This window comes from Salminus brasiliensis, chromosome 9 (assembly GCF_030463535.1).
Source record: "Salminus brasiliensis chromosome 9, fSalBra1.hap2, whole genome shotgun sequence".
In the NCBI taxonomy this organism is placed as follows: domain Eukaryota; kingdom Metazoa; phylum Chordata; class Actinopteri; order Characiformes; family Bryconidae; genus Salminus; species Salminus brasiliensis.
Genome location: NC_132886.1, coordinates 24598998 through 24614137, shown reverse-complemented (window position 1 = coordinate 24614137; position 15140 = coordinate 24598998). Strand labels below are relative to the sequence as shown.

At 36.1% G+C, this 15140-nt stretch overlaps 2 protein-coding genes across 2 annotated transcripts; both read right to left on the bottom strand.

The window, feature by feature from the left end:
- Positions 1-5547: 5547 nt before the first annotated feature.
- Positions 5548-6837, bottom strand: LOC140562752 (uncharacterized; the record flags this gene model as incomplete). Its single annotated transcript, XM_072688612.1, has 5 exons — positions 5548-5705; positions 5828-5862; positions 5988-6104; positions 6206-6541; positions 6651-6837. Coding segments are annotated over 5 exons (795 nt in total), but the record flags the coding sequence as incomplete, so codon positions are not given.
- Positions 6838-12103: 5266 nt separating this feature from the next.
- Positions 12104-13732, bottom strand: LOC140561656 (uncharacterized). The gene is made up of 6 exons (XM_072686886.1): positions 13693-13732; positions 13244-13579; positions 12804-13136; positions 12580-12681; positions 12429-12463; positions 12104-12275 (listed from the first exon to the last, which is right to left on the bottom strand). Exons 1-6 carry the CDS (start codon positions 13730-13732, stop codon positions 12156-12158), a joined length of 966 nt encoding a protein of 321 aa, XP_072542987.1. The 3' UTR covers positions 12104-12155.
- Between the last annotated feature and the right edge of the window lie 1408 nt (positions 13733-15140).

The window sequence follows — 15140 nt, the reverse complement described above, 5'->3', positions numbered from 1 at the left end:
CATACTGTCTCTTTTTAATACATGAATTAAACACTAAATACATTTATGAAAATAGCTACTTTGACAAAAATGCAAACTCATTCATATCACTGACAACACATGTATTAACATTGTATTGACATCGCATTTTATATTAAATGGTACAATTAATAAATAAAATATCCTTCCTCATTCATTAAAAAAAAAAAAAAAAAAAAAAAAAATATATATATATATATATATATATATATATATATATATATATATATATAACAATATTATAAGTTATGTGTCTAAAATGTCATGTGTGTATGTTTACGATGTTATGTTTAAGATTTCAGTACGGGGTGTGTAAAGTTAATGCGCTGAAGTTCACCCCAGCACGCCTCCCTCTGCACTGAGCTGCTTCTTCCTGTCCTCTGCTCTACAGGAAATGATGCTCCCCTCACCGTCCCCACCTCTTCAGTTAAGCCCCCCTCACACTGTCACCTTATTTGGATGTAAGCTGCTGCCATTTGACCAGCAGCTGGTGATTTGTGGTGTGTTAGGCCTACAGACCTTTGGTCTTCTGTTGTCTAAATAAGTGTCTCAGTACAAATACCAAACAAACTACATCAATGCATTGAAAATGTTAAATTAATAACATAAAATGGGGAGCTTTTCAAGTGAAGTGTGAAATACTATAAGAAATGTGGTCAAGAGAAGATAGAAGATTTGTTTATAAATGTTTTTTCAGTCATGGAAGTGCGGCCTCTCTGCAGGTCACTGAGGTCAAAATACTACTAGTAGTACTAATACTAATACTAATACTAGTAGTTGGAAAAAGAAAAGCTGCGTGCTGCTGCTTTCTGTGTGCCACATCATAACAGGACATATTTAACCCTTGTGTTGTCTTAAGGGTACAAAATGACCTGGCACTATATTTAACAGCAGACAAAACCCTGTAAATGATCTTTTATTAGCTTGAAAATTTAATGACTTAGACCTAGAGTGACCCCAACATTAGAGACAGTAAACCATCACCTTTGTTCATACTGCCATGACAGCTGTACACCACCAGGGTACATAGATTGTCTTTGAGTCATTTGTGAACCGTAGGACAAGGGGAGTATTCAGAATGTTAAGGCTACCCAAGAGTTAAACTGCCCACAAAGTTGATTTACCAGCTTTGTGCCCGCTTGGGGTTTGTGCTCTTTTCATTTGACTAATTGTGAGTGCTTTGCTGCAGGACTCTGGTCAGCTGCTTTATGCTGTCAGCATGGTCCTCCATGTACATTTCTAATTCTATGTGTTTGTTAAGCTTTACTGGGAGCAGCGTATGGCTGTCAGTTATGGATTTGTTCTACATATGGTGATATGGCATTGCGTGCTTTACTGGTATATTGTTTAATATTGATATCCTAGGTATGTTAGATTTCTATGTGTGTTATATAGTTGTCTGTATATTAGTATTAGTATAAGTATATATATATTTTTTTTTTTATTTTATTTTTTTTTATTTAGGCTTCAATGGCACCTGAAGGTTCTCTCAATCATTGTCTGCACTGATCTGCTTATTTAAAGCACAGTTTAAAAGCTAGCCATCACCCTCCATGCACTAGTGCATGGTAAATGGCCACCGAGTAAATGGCCTCCGTTTACTCGGTCTCAGAGTAAATGGCCACCCAGCCCAACCTGCTGGAAGATTGCCCCCTGAGGTCCCCTCTACCTGCGTCAGACCAGCTGCCATTTACCAGTCTGACCAGCAGGACCCCCACTCACCACCACCTATACCAGAACAGCGGCACATCCTCCTACCAGTGATACCTGTCTAATGACCATGTTAAAATCTAAATGGACTCTTAGCTATCTGCCACTATTAATATCACCACTATTAACTATCCACACCATGATTAATATATTATGATTATGATCAGAGCAGTTTAACAGTATAGATGGTTTGGTAATTTTTATCAATAATGTTCTGACCAGAGGAGGATGGGTACCCCTTGTGAGTCTTGGTTCCTCCCAAGGTTTCTTCCTCCAGCTATGAGGGAGTTTTTTCTTGACACTGCTGCCGTTGGCTTGCTCACTGGGAATCTTGGATCCTTCATGTCTTCTTACGTTATTTCTTTTTTGTCTCTGTCTTTTACTAATTTACTATTTATGTAAAGCTGCTTTGTGATGACAACAGTCAACTAGTGGCATTTGGGTGGAACTGAACAGCTCTAACTGGTGGAAAAAGTTAATGGATTTTAAATATGTTGGAAACAACAATGTTGCAAAGCCACTAGCGTGCCAGTGAATTACATTGGAAAACTACTTTCTAAAAGTCAACACCTTGTGTGACAGACAGCTCACATGACAATACCTGGTAGCATATCTTAACACTGGGCCAAGTCTCAGTTTCAACTGTGAAGAGAAGACTTGGAGCTGCAAGTTTGACAGGTGGAGTAGCAGTAAGAAAGCTAACGCTAAGATGGCAAAACAAGCAAAGGAGGCTTTCGTGGGTCAAGCAACACTGACCACTGAAAAAAGTGTGTTCTAAAACTTTTGATCATTAGTGTATATGTGTGTGTACTGTACACAACCTCAGTAAAATGAAGCAATAAGCATGTGATTGTTTCAGCTTTAATTTTTAACAGAATATCTGTGTTAACAATGTAGGGATTAGTGTCTATTGTATTTTAAACATGATCCTTTTCATAAAACAATTTAAAAGAAATGTACCAACTGACTGATAAACAGTTTCATGATAAATTGTGACTCATTCCCTCTTTATATCATGATAAAGTAAGAGGAGCTTGAATTTGTGTTGCATTTGCATTGGGTAGCTGTTCATGGGAATGTTCAACGTCCTGTAACTCAAGACTTAGATCCATTCCCAAACAGTATCTCTCCACATGCAGCTACAGCACAATAGTACGGTCCAGCATCAGAGGGGCTGGGGTTCTTCTTAGGGAGTTTGTAGACACAGCGCTGTGTAGAAGAACCAGTCTCAGAACTCTTCATACACTGACTGTTGGAGTCTTCATGAGTGTAGATGATTCCTGGATGAGAATCTCCAGAGTTGTGTCTGAGCCAGTACACATTGTGTTCAACTGAACAGCTCAAAGATTGTACTGAACACTGCAGTGTAACAGACTCTCCACCTTTTACATCCACTTCAGTCAGAACAGGCTTCTTGGACTTTTCATCTTTAGCAATAGACATGACCAAAAAAGCAATGAGTAGCATGAAAACCACAAAATATCCAACAAATGTTTGTAATAATGATAGAATTTAGAAAAATATGAGAAGTACATATGATTTACATTTTTTTTACTATTTCAATTCTTAGTAAATAACATATTAATTATGTCTAGAATAGAAAGATTACCAGGAAAGAGTAGAAGGGTCCCAGATCCAAAATCTACAGCATGATCCTTCACCTTTACACAGAAATATGTTCCTGCATCTTCTTCCAGAGTTTTAATGATCTTCAGATCAAACTGTCCTTTATTTAAACTCACGTTCGAATAAGCGCTGTTCGAATATTTGATCCAATCTGACATTTTTGTCGGATGTTCTCACAACAAGCATTGTTTATTATTATTATTATTATTATTATTATTAATAATAATGATAACGATAACAACAGCAATAATAGTGTTATTATTGTTGTTGTTTAGGCAATGATAATATTAATAACATTCACTTGCTGTTGGTTTCAGCTTTTGGTTTCAGTGCTTGATACCTTTACTATTATTACATAATATTAAACTCAGAATGCCACACACACAAAATAAAAACCCTATAGTAAATAGCATTACAGTTACACCAGGAAAAACAATCAGTCTAGAGTCTTTAAGGTAAACAGACTAATGTTGATGGCCTTCTACACCAGCTAAGTGTTGAATAGTTTTTAAACCTGCCTTTATGTTTATGGCACTATCCATGTGTCCATTTACTGTGACCATACATTCTCTTTTGTCCATGATTTCACTTTTCACGTGGATTTGTTACAGTTTTCAAAATGCCCCACCATCTCATTAGCATGACTGGACTATATGACATTGCATCTACATGCAACCATTGATCTAACTGCTTCCCACCACAGCCACTACACAAAACTACACAAATCAGTTACAGAAAAAATGATGGTGGAACAAAGCAGAACATATATTCTGGAAAATCTAAAAGCACTGGGCCTGTCGAACTGATAAGCGTCTAGTGAAATAGCAGGTGATTTATGGTAAGTGACTGCATTTTTTATTAGTTTTTAATTGGCCTAACAAATACATGTTAGGAAAAAGGTGGTAACAATAAAGCATTGTTTTTTTAAATATTTATTTTACTTGCGAGACACATAATTTAAAAAGAAAGATTATTTGGCCATGTACACTATTAAGACTATATGTAAGTCTTAATAAATAAGTAAATGTTTGCATATTAAATGTTCAATAACATTGATTCATGTTTTTAGAAGTATTTAATTTCCTCCCACCTTCACACATACACAATGCCATGATTTTGTAACTTAGGCCTACCTGAAGCCCCTTAGCCTGTGTGTCCGGTGCCCAGTGTCCTACATTTTTGAAAAACAAAATATACTCACTTTAATTTTATGTAATCTGCTATATGATGATGTGCTATTTGGCAAGTCCAATATTGGACAGACCCTCCCCTTCCCATTACTCAGCATGATGCTAGTCAGTGTGGATGTTTTTTGCAGGTTTTTGCATCTCTTGTCTTGCATCTCTTGTGTTGCAAAGGCACATTTCTTTTTTGACAAAGTTAATGGCCTTGATTAGCAATCAGGGCTAAAGCATGTCTTCAATTATTATTTAAAACTGTCAGATGAATCATGTCCAAGTTTTATAAATTCTCAAACTCCTCAACCCAACACACTGATGAAAGACACTGGTGTTCACAAGGCAGGGGGAGACTACGATAAGATAGATAAACAGTTCCAGCTTACAGTTTTTTACCAGAAATGTAGTCAAGAAAAGATCAAGACAATTCTAAAGGAACCTCTCATACCTAACAAAACTTTTATTACATTTGAAGTTAACTGTGGCATTGCTTGAACAAGCATAAAGTAATCATAATGAAAAAGTGAAAAGTAACTGTGCCCTCAACAGAAACCTTCAAGTTGGACGTATACATATATATACACCTTGGTACACTTTTGTCCAGTTAGAATAAACCATATGAACACCTCTTAAGTTCAGACTGTATAATTTTATTATATACTGATGAGTATATATATTGTTAAAGCATATTTAGAATAATAAAACACAGCAAAGAACACAGAAACACATAAAAACAGTTATGATAATATGTAAAGTATATAAAATTTATGTATATGGAGAGTAAAGGGATCTGTAGAATACAAATACAATAAAAAGAATAGATTATTGATTCAAAATTATTGGAACCATTTTACATGAATAATTAGACATTAAAACCAGATAAACACTGTTCAATAGAATAAATCAATCCCTGAAATGAGATACATTTTGATAAAATGCCAAACTGAACATGAAATTTAACGTGAAATTATATATATATTTATATATTTCTGATTAGCTAAATGAACAAACAAGCTATATAAAATAATTCAAATACTATTTATTTCACATTAGCTATCGCACTTTGACCTGTGAATAAATGTCTTGACTTTCTTTAACTCTGGATGCTTTGGAGGGAGGAGGTTTCTTAGTGAAATTCAGAGCTGCGTAGTTCAAGGCGTCTGTGTCTTCAGCCTGACGCAGAACAAGAACCATTACAAACCATTACAAACTGCAAGTCAGTGTCAGCATGGCATTACTATATTGGAAAAAATATATATATTTTTTGTGACAATTAGAAACAAATTTCATTTTACCTGATTTGTGTGACTCAGATGCTCATTGAAAGAACCTTAGAAAATGAAAGTGGGAATAACTGTTCATGTCTTCATGAAGATTTATTATCTAAATGCTCTATTACAAAAAGGAACAAACAGTTTTTATATTTTTTTCACAACATGAATAGTCATAACCAACCTTTCTGTTGCTTCTTAAGAAGAAGAAGAACAGCCAGTACCACAATCACAATTACAGATATTACACTGAATGTTGCCAAGGCAGAAACAACCCACAATTTACTATCCATTATCTTAGCTGAAATGATAAAAAAACAATGCATCACTGATATGCAGTAAAATATATCATATCAAACAAGATATCAAACACTGAAAGAAGCTCTATATCAGAAGTCCTACCTTCTACAAGGATTTTAGTTCCGTTCCCAAACAGTATCTCTCCACATGCAGCTACAGCACAGTAGTAAGTTCCAGCATCAGAGGGGCTGAGGTTCCTCTTGGGGAGTTTATAGACACAGCTCTGTGTAGAAGAACCAGTCTCAGAACTCCTCATACACTGACTGTTGGAGTCTCCATGAGTGTAGATGAATGCTGGATGAGTGGATGAGTCGTGTCTGAGCCAGTACACAGTGTGTTCTTTTGAACAACTCAAAGATTGTACTGAACAGTGCAGTGTAACAGACTCTCCACCTTTCACATCTATTTCAGTCAGTGTATGCTTCTCTGACTTTTCACCTTTAACAATGATTATTAAAAGAGTGTTATGAAAGCCAAGATTCAATATTATTTTTTGTTTGAATTTAATAATAGATAATGGATCATATAAATATACTAGAACTGTTACCAGGAAAAAGAAGAAGGGTCCCAGATCCAAACTCTATAACATCACCTTTCACTCTCACACAGAAATATGTTCCTGCATCTTCTTCCAGAGTTTTATTAATGGTGAGGTTAAACTCTTCTTCATTCCAAGTGGCTCTAAAGCGCTGTTGAAATGGTCGACTGTATCTGTTTTTTGAATTATTTTCAAATAATCTCACAACAAGCTGAGGCAGCTTTCCAATACTCTGCTTATACCAACCTAAATTATACTGTTTGTCTTTGACAAAACTTTGGTCACATTTTATTGTAACATTTTCTCCAATCTTCACTGTTTGCACTTCAATGTTGGATGTTTTCACTGAAACAGAATGAAAATAAATAAATGACTAACATAATTCACATCAATAACTGTATTGTTTGTCATATCAGCAAATGAAACAGATCTTAATTAAATGAGGGACTCACCAGATATAAAAAGACAAAAAGCGGCAAAGATGGCAATCATTGTTCCTGTTGTGAAACTGAGACGATAATGTCTAATGAACTGGACTGTATCTGTCTGTAGCAAAAGAATAACAGAAACCTCACGTCTGACATGATTGGACATTCTGAAGTTGTGAACTGATATGATTGGTAGGATTATTTTGAGGAAATGACAGGTTCATTTACAGTACCCCACATATCTACTTGAATGTGCCAATACTTCTTGAGGGTCCTGGAGATGGAACTTTTGGGTTCTTTCAGGGTTTTTTGAAGGCTCACAGTGTACAGGTTACCATCTGTATTGTGGGAAGCCCTCTGGTTCATATTTTATAAATACATGCTCTTGTTCTTTGATGTGTAGCTGGAAAATGTCTAATGTGATTTGAGGTTCAGTGGCTGGAGTGATTCTGAATTTAGTTCCATTTGGTCAGTGGTGTTCTCAGAATGAGAGTTACAGTTAATGGAAACATCTTCACTATTAAAAGTAGGAAACTGATATTGAATATACTGAGGTTTAGAGATTAGGAGCCTCATTATTTAAACTTTGCACTAAGATTCCAGAGAGAAGCATGCACGTGCAGAAATACCAGGAAATGACACATGCACAAAAAAATAAAGCTTGAGAGTGCACACTTACATCCTGTTTACACTATTTTAATCACATTTCTCTTGAACACAGAAATTAATATTCCACTGCAATACACAACATGGACAAATGTATTGGGATCCTTGCTTATTCATAGTTTCTTCTGAAATCAAGGTTATTAAAAGAGATTTTATCCTGCTTTTGTTAAAGTACCTGGCCAGGTAACCTCAATCTCCGCAACTCATCCCAAAAGTATTGGATGTAGCATCTTCATTCAGGAGATCACAATTCCACTGCTCCACAGCTCAATGCTAGCCCACGTCTGGAATTAGGCATGGGGCCAATACATTTATGTTTATCGGTGCCAGAGAGTTCTGTTCTATTGGCAGTACTTCTCCACAGGGACCACACAAGTCCCATCTTTGTCAGCAATGGGTGCAAAGTAAAGTAAAGTAGCTGAATGCATTCATTAGAAGAGGTGTCCACAAATATTTGGACATGTAGTGTACCTCCCACTGGGGTCGGAACACAGAGTCAGCCATTGTACTACGCCCCTGGAGCATAGTGTTTAAGAGGTGTTTAAGAGTTTTGCTCACGGGCAGTTTAGCAAGACCAGGTATCAAATCCATAATCCTGTAACCAACAACCCAGTGCTTTAACCACAGAGCATATTTATACACAGGGGCGTAGGCTTGATTTTGACATTGTTTAAAACATTAAAGTCCACAGAAGTGACCCAGAAAGCACAGTTTTTTGCATTTATGATAGATTTCTGATCGCAATGACATCTAGAGCCTTTATTTATAGATTATATATGGTTGTCAACACAGTCACACCCTCTCTGTCACCTGATAAAATAACACATTGACACATGCCAGAGACAACATGTGACTATTTAAAGCTCCTATTTCAAACACACATTAATGAGTCATTGTACATCATCAACCCTAACATTTGTCACAATACTGAATCTTGCTACCAACATATCATTAAGTCATTATTCGACTTTACCTATGACCTTGCCTCTTCACGTACCTCCACTTTGTCTGAACTACTACACGGCCAGGTTGTTTCTGTCATCTGACAAAATTGACAAAACACATTGACACATTGAACAGTGAAGAGAAACATGTATGGCTTTGTTGAGTACTGTTTACTATTGCTATTATTGTTGACTTTATAAATTATCAACTGAGATTTTGGTCTTTGCCATTTGGAATTGAATAGTTTTGAATTGTTGTTTACAGTACAAAAGTCTACAATTGATATTTGAAGTATGAGTTATGGAAAACCGGGGCCGTCACCAGCAACAAGTGAAACAGACCATTGCAGACCTGCACCCAGGCCCCACTGTCCTCAATATGAGAATATGTATGCAAACCACAAATGAAGCACACAGAACAAAAAGAGCTGCATGTCAGGAAGGTAGGATAATGTTGTAAAGTAAGAATACTTCATGAGGAGTTGTCCCCTTGTTCTTGTTTCTTTGTATCCTGTCTTGCCTTGTTTTCATGTGTTACATCTGTACAAATAAATCACCTGCACGTACGTCCGCTTCTGTCTCCTGCCTCAGCCATGGCCATGACATACTGCATTACAATAGTCTAGCCTCAAGGTAATTAAAGCATATATAGTTTGACAAAATTCCAAAGATGTAGAAAAGCTGTTCTAGTAATATTAGCTGTATGTTGGTCAGATTATAGATCTAATCTCAAACACTGGTTAGTCTTCTTGTATTTTAATCCACTTTGACTCTTCTTGGCTGTCCGTTTTCATTTTTTATATTGTTTGCGGATTTTTACTTGTCTGCTTGTTTTGACACTCCCTTATTCCTTTGCCTTTGCTTTTGCCTCAGTCTGGTTTTGACTTGGCCCAGCTTATCCACCCCTCTTTTGAAATGTAGGGTTTATCCACCCCTTATTACAAGTTGAAAAAACTGTCTCACTAAAGGTTTTCACTCACAATGAAATGTTGAATTTCAAAGATTATGTGGATTAACATTTCATTCAGTTTTCTGAATTTGTTTAGATTTTTACATTAAAATGTTGTCATAGAAAATACACTATATAAATTACTTTATTCCCTCACCCATCCAAATCATTGAATTCAGATGTTCCAATCAATTCCATGGCCACAAAACCAAGTGTGTAAAACCAAGAAATTCGGCCTGCAGACTGATTCAACAAATGTTTGTGAAAGAAAAAGGTTTGCTCTCAGGAGCTCAGTAAATTCTAGTGAGATGACGTGATAGGATGCCACCTGTACAACAAGTCCAGTCATGAAATGTTCTTGCTACTAAATATTCCACAGTCAACTGTCAGTGGTATTATAACAAAGTGAAAGCAATTGGAAATGACAGCCATGAAGTGGTAGGCCACGTAAAAGGAGAGCAGGGTCAGCAGATTCTGAGGCACATTGTGCAAAGAGGTCGCTAACTTTCTGAGTAAATCCCTACAGACTTCCAGGCCTTTAGTTTAGCTCAAGTGGCCAGGATAATGGTACTCATCTGACTGCATTGTAGACGTGTAAAGTTTGGTGGAGGGGGGATTATGGTGTGGGGTTGTTTTTCAGTTTTCTTAGTTTCAGTGAAAGAAATTCTTAGTGCCAAGAGATTTTGGTCACTTTCATGCAACCAAGATGGCCCCTTTCTGTTCCAACATGACTGCACACCAGTGCACAAAGCAAAATCCATAAAGACTTGATGAGCGAGTTTGGTGTAGAAGAACTTGACTGGCCTGCCCCTGACCTCAACACAATACAACACCTTTGGGATGAATTAGAGTGCAAACCAGACCTTCTCGTCCAGCATCTGACCTCACAATTGTGCTTCTGAAAGAATGGTCAAAAATTCCTGTTAACACATATAAACTTTGTGTAAACCATTGCCAGAAGAGTTGAAGCCGTTATAGCTGCAAATGTTGGCCCGACATCATATTTAACCCTTTGGATTAAAAATGTGATGTCACTCAAGTTAAAGTGTGTGTGAAGGCAGAGCGAATACCTTTGGCAATATAGTGTATGTATTTGTCTAGAGATTATATATGCCTCAGCATCTCCGAAGCATGTGTTGTAAAGATTATCTTTACAGTACAAAAGTCTGCAATTGATTTTTGCGGTACAAGTTATGGAAAACCAGGGCTGTCACCAGCAACAAGTGAAACAGACTATTGTAGACCTGAACACCCAGGCCCCACTGCCCATTTCTTCCCTCCCCTTTTGCTAAGTGCTAGAATATGCATGCAAACCACAAATAAAGCACACAAAACAAAAATAGCTGCATGTGATGAAGGTAGGATAACTAATAGTTGTACGACTCAGTTCTCTGCAGTGTCTTACATTTAATTCAATTTAAATTAAAGCAGCTTTACAGGAATTCAATAATGGGACAAGAGATAAAAAAATCATAAAACATTAACATTATTACCCCTGATGAGCTAAGCAAAGGCTACAGAGGCAAGGACAACTTCCTCAAAGCTATAGGAAGAAATCTTGGGAGGAACCAAGGCTTGCAATCCGTCCTCCTCTGGTCAAAACTGAAACACTACAGCTACAAAAATCGTGTTTTGATAAAAAGTCCCTGTACCACCACATAACAACTTATATCAGCAACTGAGAAAATATGATATAATATAACATAAATAACATAAGAATAATAATAGTATATAATAATAATAATAATAATAATAATAATAGTAGTAGATGGTGTAGAGTGACGTGAACTAAAACTAAGTTTATTATCTGGGATCATTATCTGGAATCATATATCATTATCTGGAAGGTTATTCCTGTGGGACTTCACAAGAAAGAGTCTGCTGTTGACATCTGAATTCTGGGAATTAGAAAGAAGCCAGCATGCAGTGACCTAAGTAAATGTAATGGTTTATAATAGGAAATGAGGTCTTGCAGAAGTGAGGCTGTGTAGAAATTTATATATCAGTAGAAATGTTCTAGTTTTGGTAAGGAACCCTGGCTGCAGCATTTTGTGTAAAAAGTGTAAAATCAATAAGGGACAAAATCAATTCCCATGTTAGAAGTTCAGACTGTATGATTTTGTAATATATTGATGAGTAATATAAGTACATATATTGGAAAAGTTAAATTAAAGAACACAACAAGCATAAAAACAAGTGAAATTAAAATATTATATAATACAATAATATATTATTGTAGATTACAAACGCTAGCAATATAATAGATTCTTGTTACAAAATCAATGTAATTATCTTTTGCATACAAAATACTTTTCATAAATTAAGAAAAATCATGCTGACAATATAAAAACAGGGCACATGCATTATTCATGAGCAAAGATTTTGAAAATTGCAATTAATATTTCTTTTTATTTGCTAACAGACTAAATAACAGAAGAAAACAACTTTGCAGTTAACATTAAGTCTCTGTGAATGACAATAAACTGCCACGCAAGATTAAAAAAGTTAAAAGGTAATTTCCCATTAGCTATCGCACTTTAACTTGTGAATATATGTCTTGACTTTCCTGGGCTCTGGATTGTCTGGATGAAGGAGGTTTCTTTGTGAAATTCAGAGCTGCATAATTCAAGGCATCTGTGTCTTCAGCCTGACAGAGAACAAGAACCATTACAAACCCTTTCATCCATTCATATTCATTTACTAAACTGCAAATCATTGTCAACATAGCATCATTTATAAATATTAAAATAAATTACAATTTTAAAAAGTATATTCAATAAAAAACAGATTTTAATTTTACCCTATTTGTGTGACTCGGAGGCTCACTGCAAGAACCTTTGAAAAAGAAAATTTGAAATAACTGTTTTGATAAAGAATTTTTTTATACAAACATACTATCACAAAAACACAATTACTGTTGCTTTTTTATAATATCAGTGATGTCAACCAACCTTTCTTTTGCTTCTTATAAAGCATAACAGTCAGAACCACAATCACAATAACAGATATTACACTGAAGGTTGCCAGGGCAGGAATAATCCATTTAAGATTGGCTGAAATTATAAAAAGCATACAATGGATCACTGATCAGCAGTGGTTCAAATCTCTGTAAAACATATCATACAGTAGAGCCCAAACACTGCAAGAAGTGTTAAACTGAATCAACAGTTTTTACCGTCTGTATTAAGATTAGTTCCATTCCCAAACAGTATCTCTCCACATGCCGCTACAGCACAGTAGTAAGTTCCAGCATCAGAGGGGCTGAGGTTCTTCTTGGGGAGTTTATAGACACAGCTCTGTGTAGAAGAACCAGTCTCAGAACTCCTCGTACACTGACTGTTGGAGTCTTCATGAGTGTAGATGATTGCTGGTTGAGATTTTTCTGAGTCATGTCTAAGCCAGTACACAGTGTGTTTTTCTGAACAGCTCAAAGATTGTACTGAACAGTGGAGTGTAACAGATTCTCCACCTTTAACTTTAGTCAGAGTATGCTTCTCTGACTTTTCACCTAGCAAGAATGAACAAAAACAATCAAACAAATAACAGAAAAAGCATTGAGTATGAAAACCAATATATATATATATATATATATATTATAATGACTATAACTGTTACCAGAAAAAAGAAGAAGGGTCCCAGATCCAAACTCTATAACATCACCCTTCACTCTCACACAGAAATATGTTCCTGCATCTTCTTCCACAGTTTTATTAATAGTGAGGTTAAACTCTTCTTTATTCCAAGTGGCTCTAAAGCGCTGTTGAAATGGTCGACTGTATCTGTCTTTTGAATTATAGTCAAATAATCTCACAACAAGCTGAGGCAGCTTTCCAATACTCTGCTTATACCAACCTAAATTATGCTGTTTGTCTTTGACAAAACTTTGGTCACATTTTATTGTAACATTTTCTCCAATCTTCACTGTTTGCACTTCAATGTCGGATGTTTTTACTGAAACAAAGTGTAATATTAATCAATAATAGTAATAAATAATCAACTTTAATAACTATATTGTTTGTCATAAAGGCAAATGCAACAGATAATGAATTAAATGAGGGACTCACCAGATATAAAAAGACAAAGAACAACAAAGATAGTGATCATAGTTCCTTTTCTGAAAGTGAGACACTAAGGGCTAATGAACTGGCCATCTGTCTATGGTAAAAGACCAACAGAAACCTCATATCTCACATGATTGGAGATTCTGAAGTTGTGAACTGATGTGATTGGCTGCATTTTTCAAAGGAAATGGGAGGTCAGTTCTATTTACAGCGCCCCATGTGTCTGTCAATACTTCATAAGGGTTTTGGACATAACTTTACAGTATCTAGATCACTTCAGATGTTATGACATGAAGGCTCAAAATGTTCAGGTTACCATTGTTACAGTGTGGGGTTTGGGCTCAAGTGCAGTTAATTTATTTAATAATTAACACTCCACCTTTTTTGAGGGTATTATTTTATGGTGCCTGTAACAGATGGTGAATGTCTTAAGTCAATACAAGATTGGTGCTTGGTGACACTGGGGCGGGGCTTGAACTCCCAATCCTGGTAAAGGGAGGCCAGTGTGTTTCCACTGTTCCACCACTAAAAAGGAAACACCAGGGGTGGTGTACTCAAACAATCTAAAAGATTGTCTAAAGTACAATCTAAACCTTTTCCAATTCAAAATATTTTCTTTTTTCTTTTTTTTTTTTCCTTTTCGCCATTGATTACAACAAACTGTTCACAACTTAAACACAACTGCCTGCTTACAACCATGTATTGTGGGAAGCGCTCTGGTCCATATTTTTATAAATACATGCTCTTCTTCTCTGATGTGTGGCTTAAAAAGGTGTTAATTGGCTGGAGTGATTCTGAATTTAAATCAAAGCAAATCAAATCATGTTTATTGTTATGTCACATTACACAGGTGCATCATCCCTCACAGTAGCAAAAAAGAACACAAATGTTTACAAAACAGAAATACTAAATATTAATTTATACCATAAATACACTATACACACAATATACATATCATGCACGCACACACATGTTATCCACAAACTATACATACTCACTATTCACAATATTGCACTGGTTTAAAGCAGTTTAAATGTACAGGTTTGATTTAATCTAAAATATATACATTACTATTTACAAAGGACACAGGATAGATGTGACTTCAGGTGTTTTTATGGGGTGGAGGTATGATAATAGTGAGCTTGTGGACTGTGGACCGCTACACTCCTCTATTCTCTGTTCAGCAGCCTAATGTACACACACAGCTTGTTCAGTCCTTGTCGAGAAGTATTGCCTATAGAATAAGACTCTCTGGATGGGGAATAAAGCACCCTAGCATTGAACTTCTCTGGAATGACGGTGCTCCATTCAGTTCCGAGCTTGGCTTTTGGGATGAGTTGAGGATTTGGGCATGAGGTGAAGTGGTGATCATCCTGACCGTACTAATGCTCCTAAAGCTGTGTGTAATCACAGCCTCTATCTGCACCTTTCAGTCTGGTGGACTCTGTTGG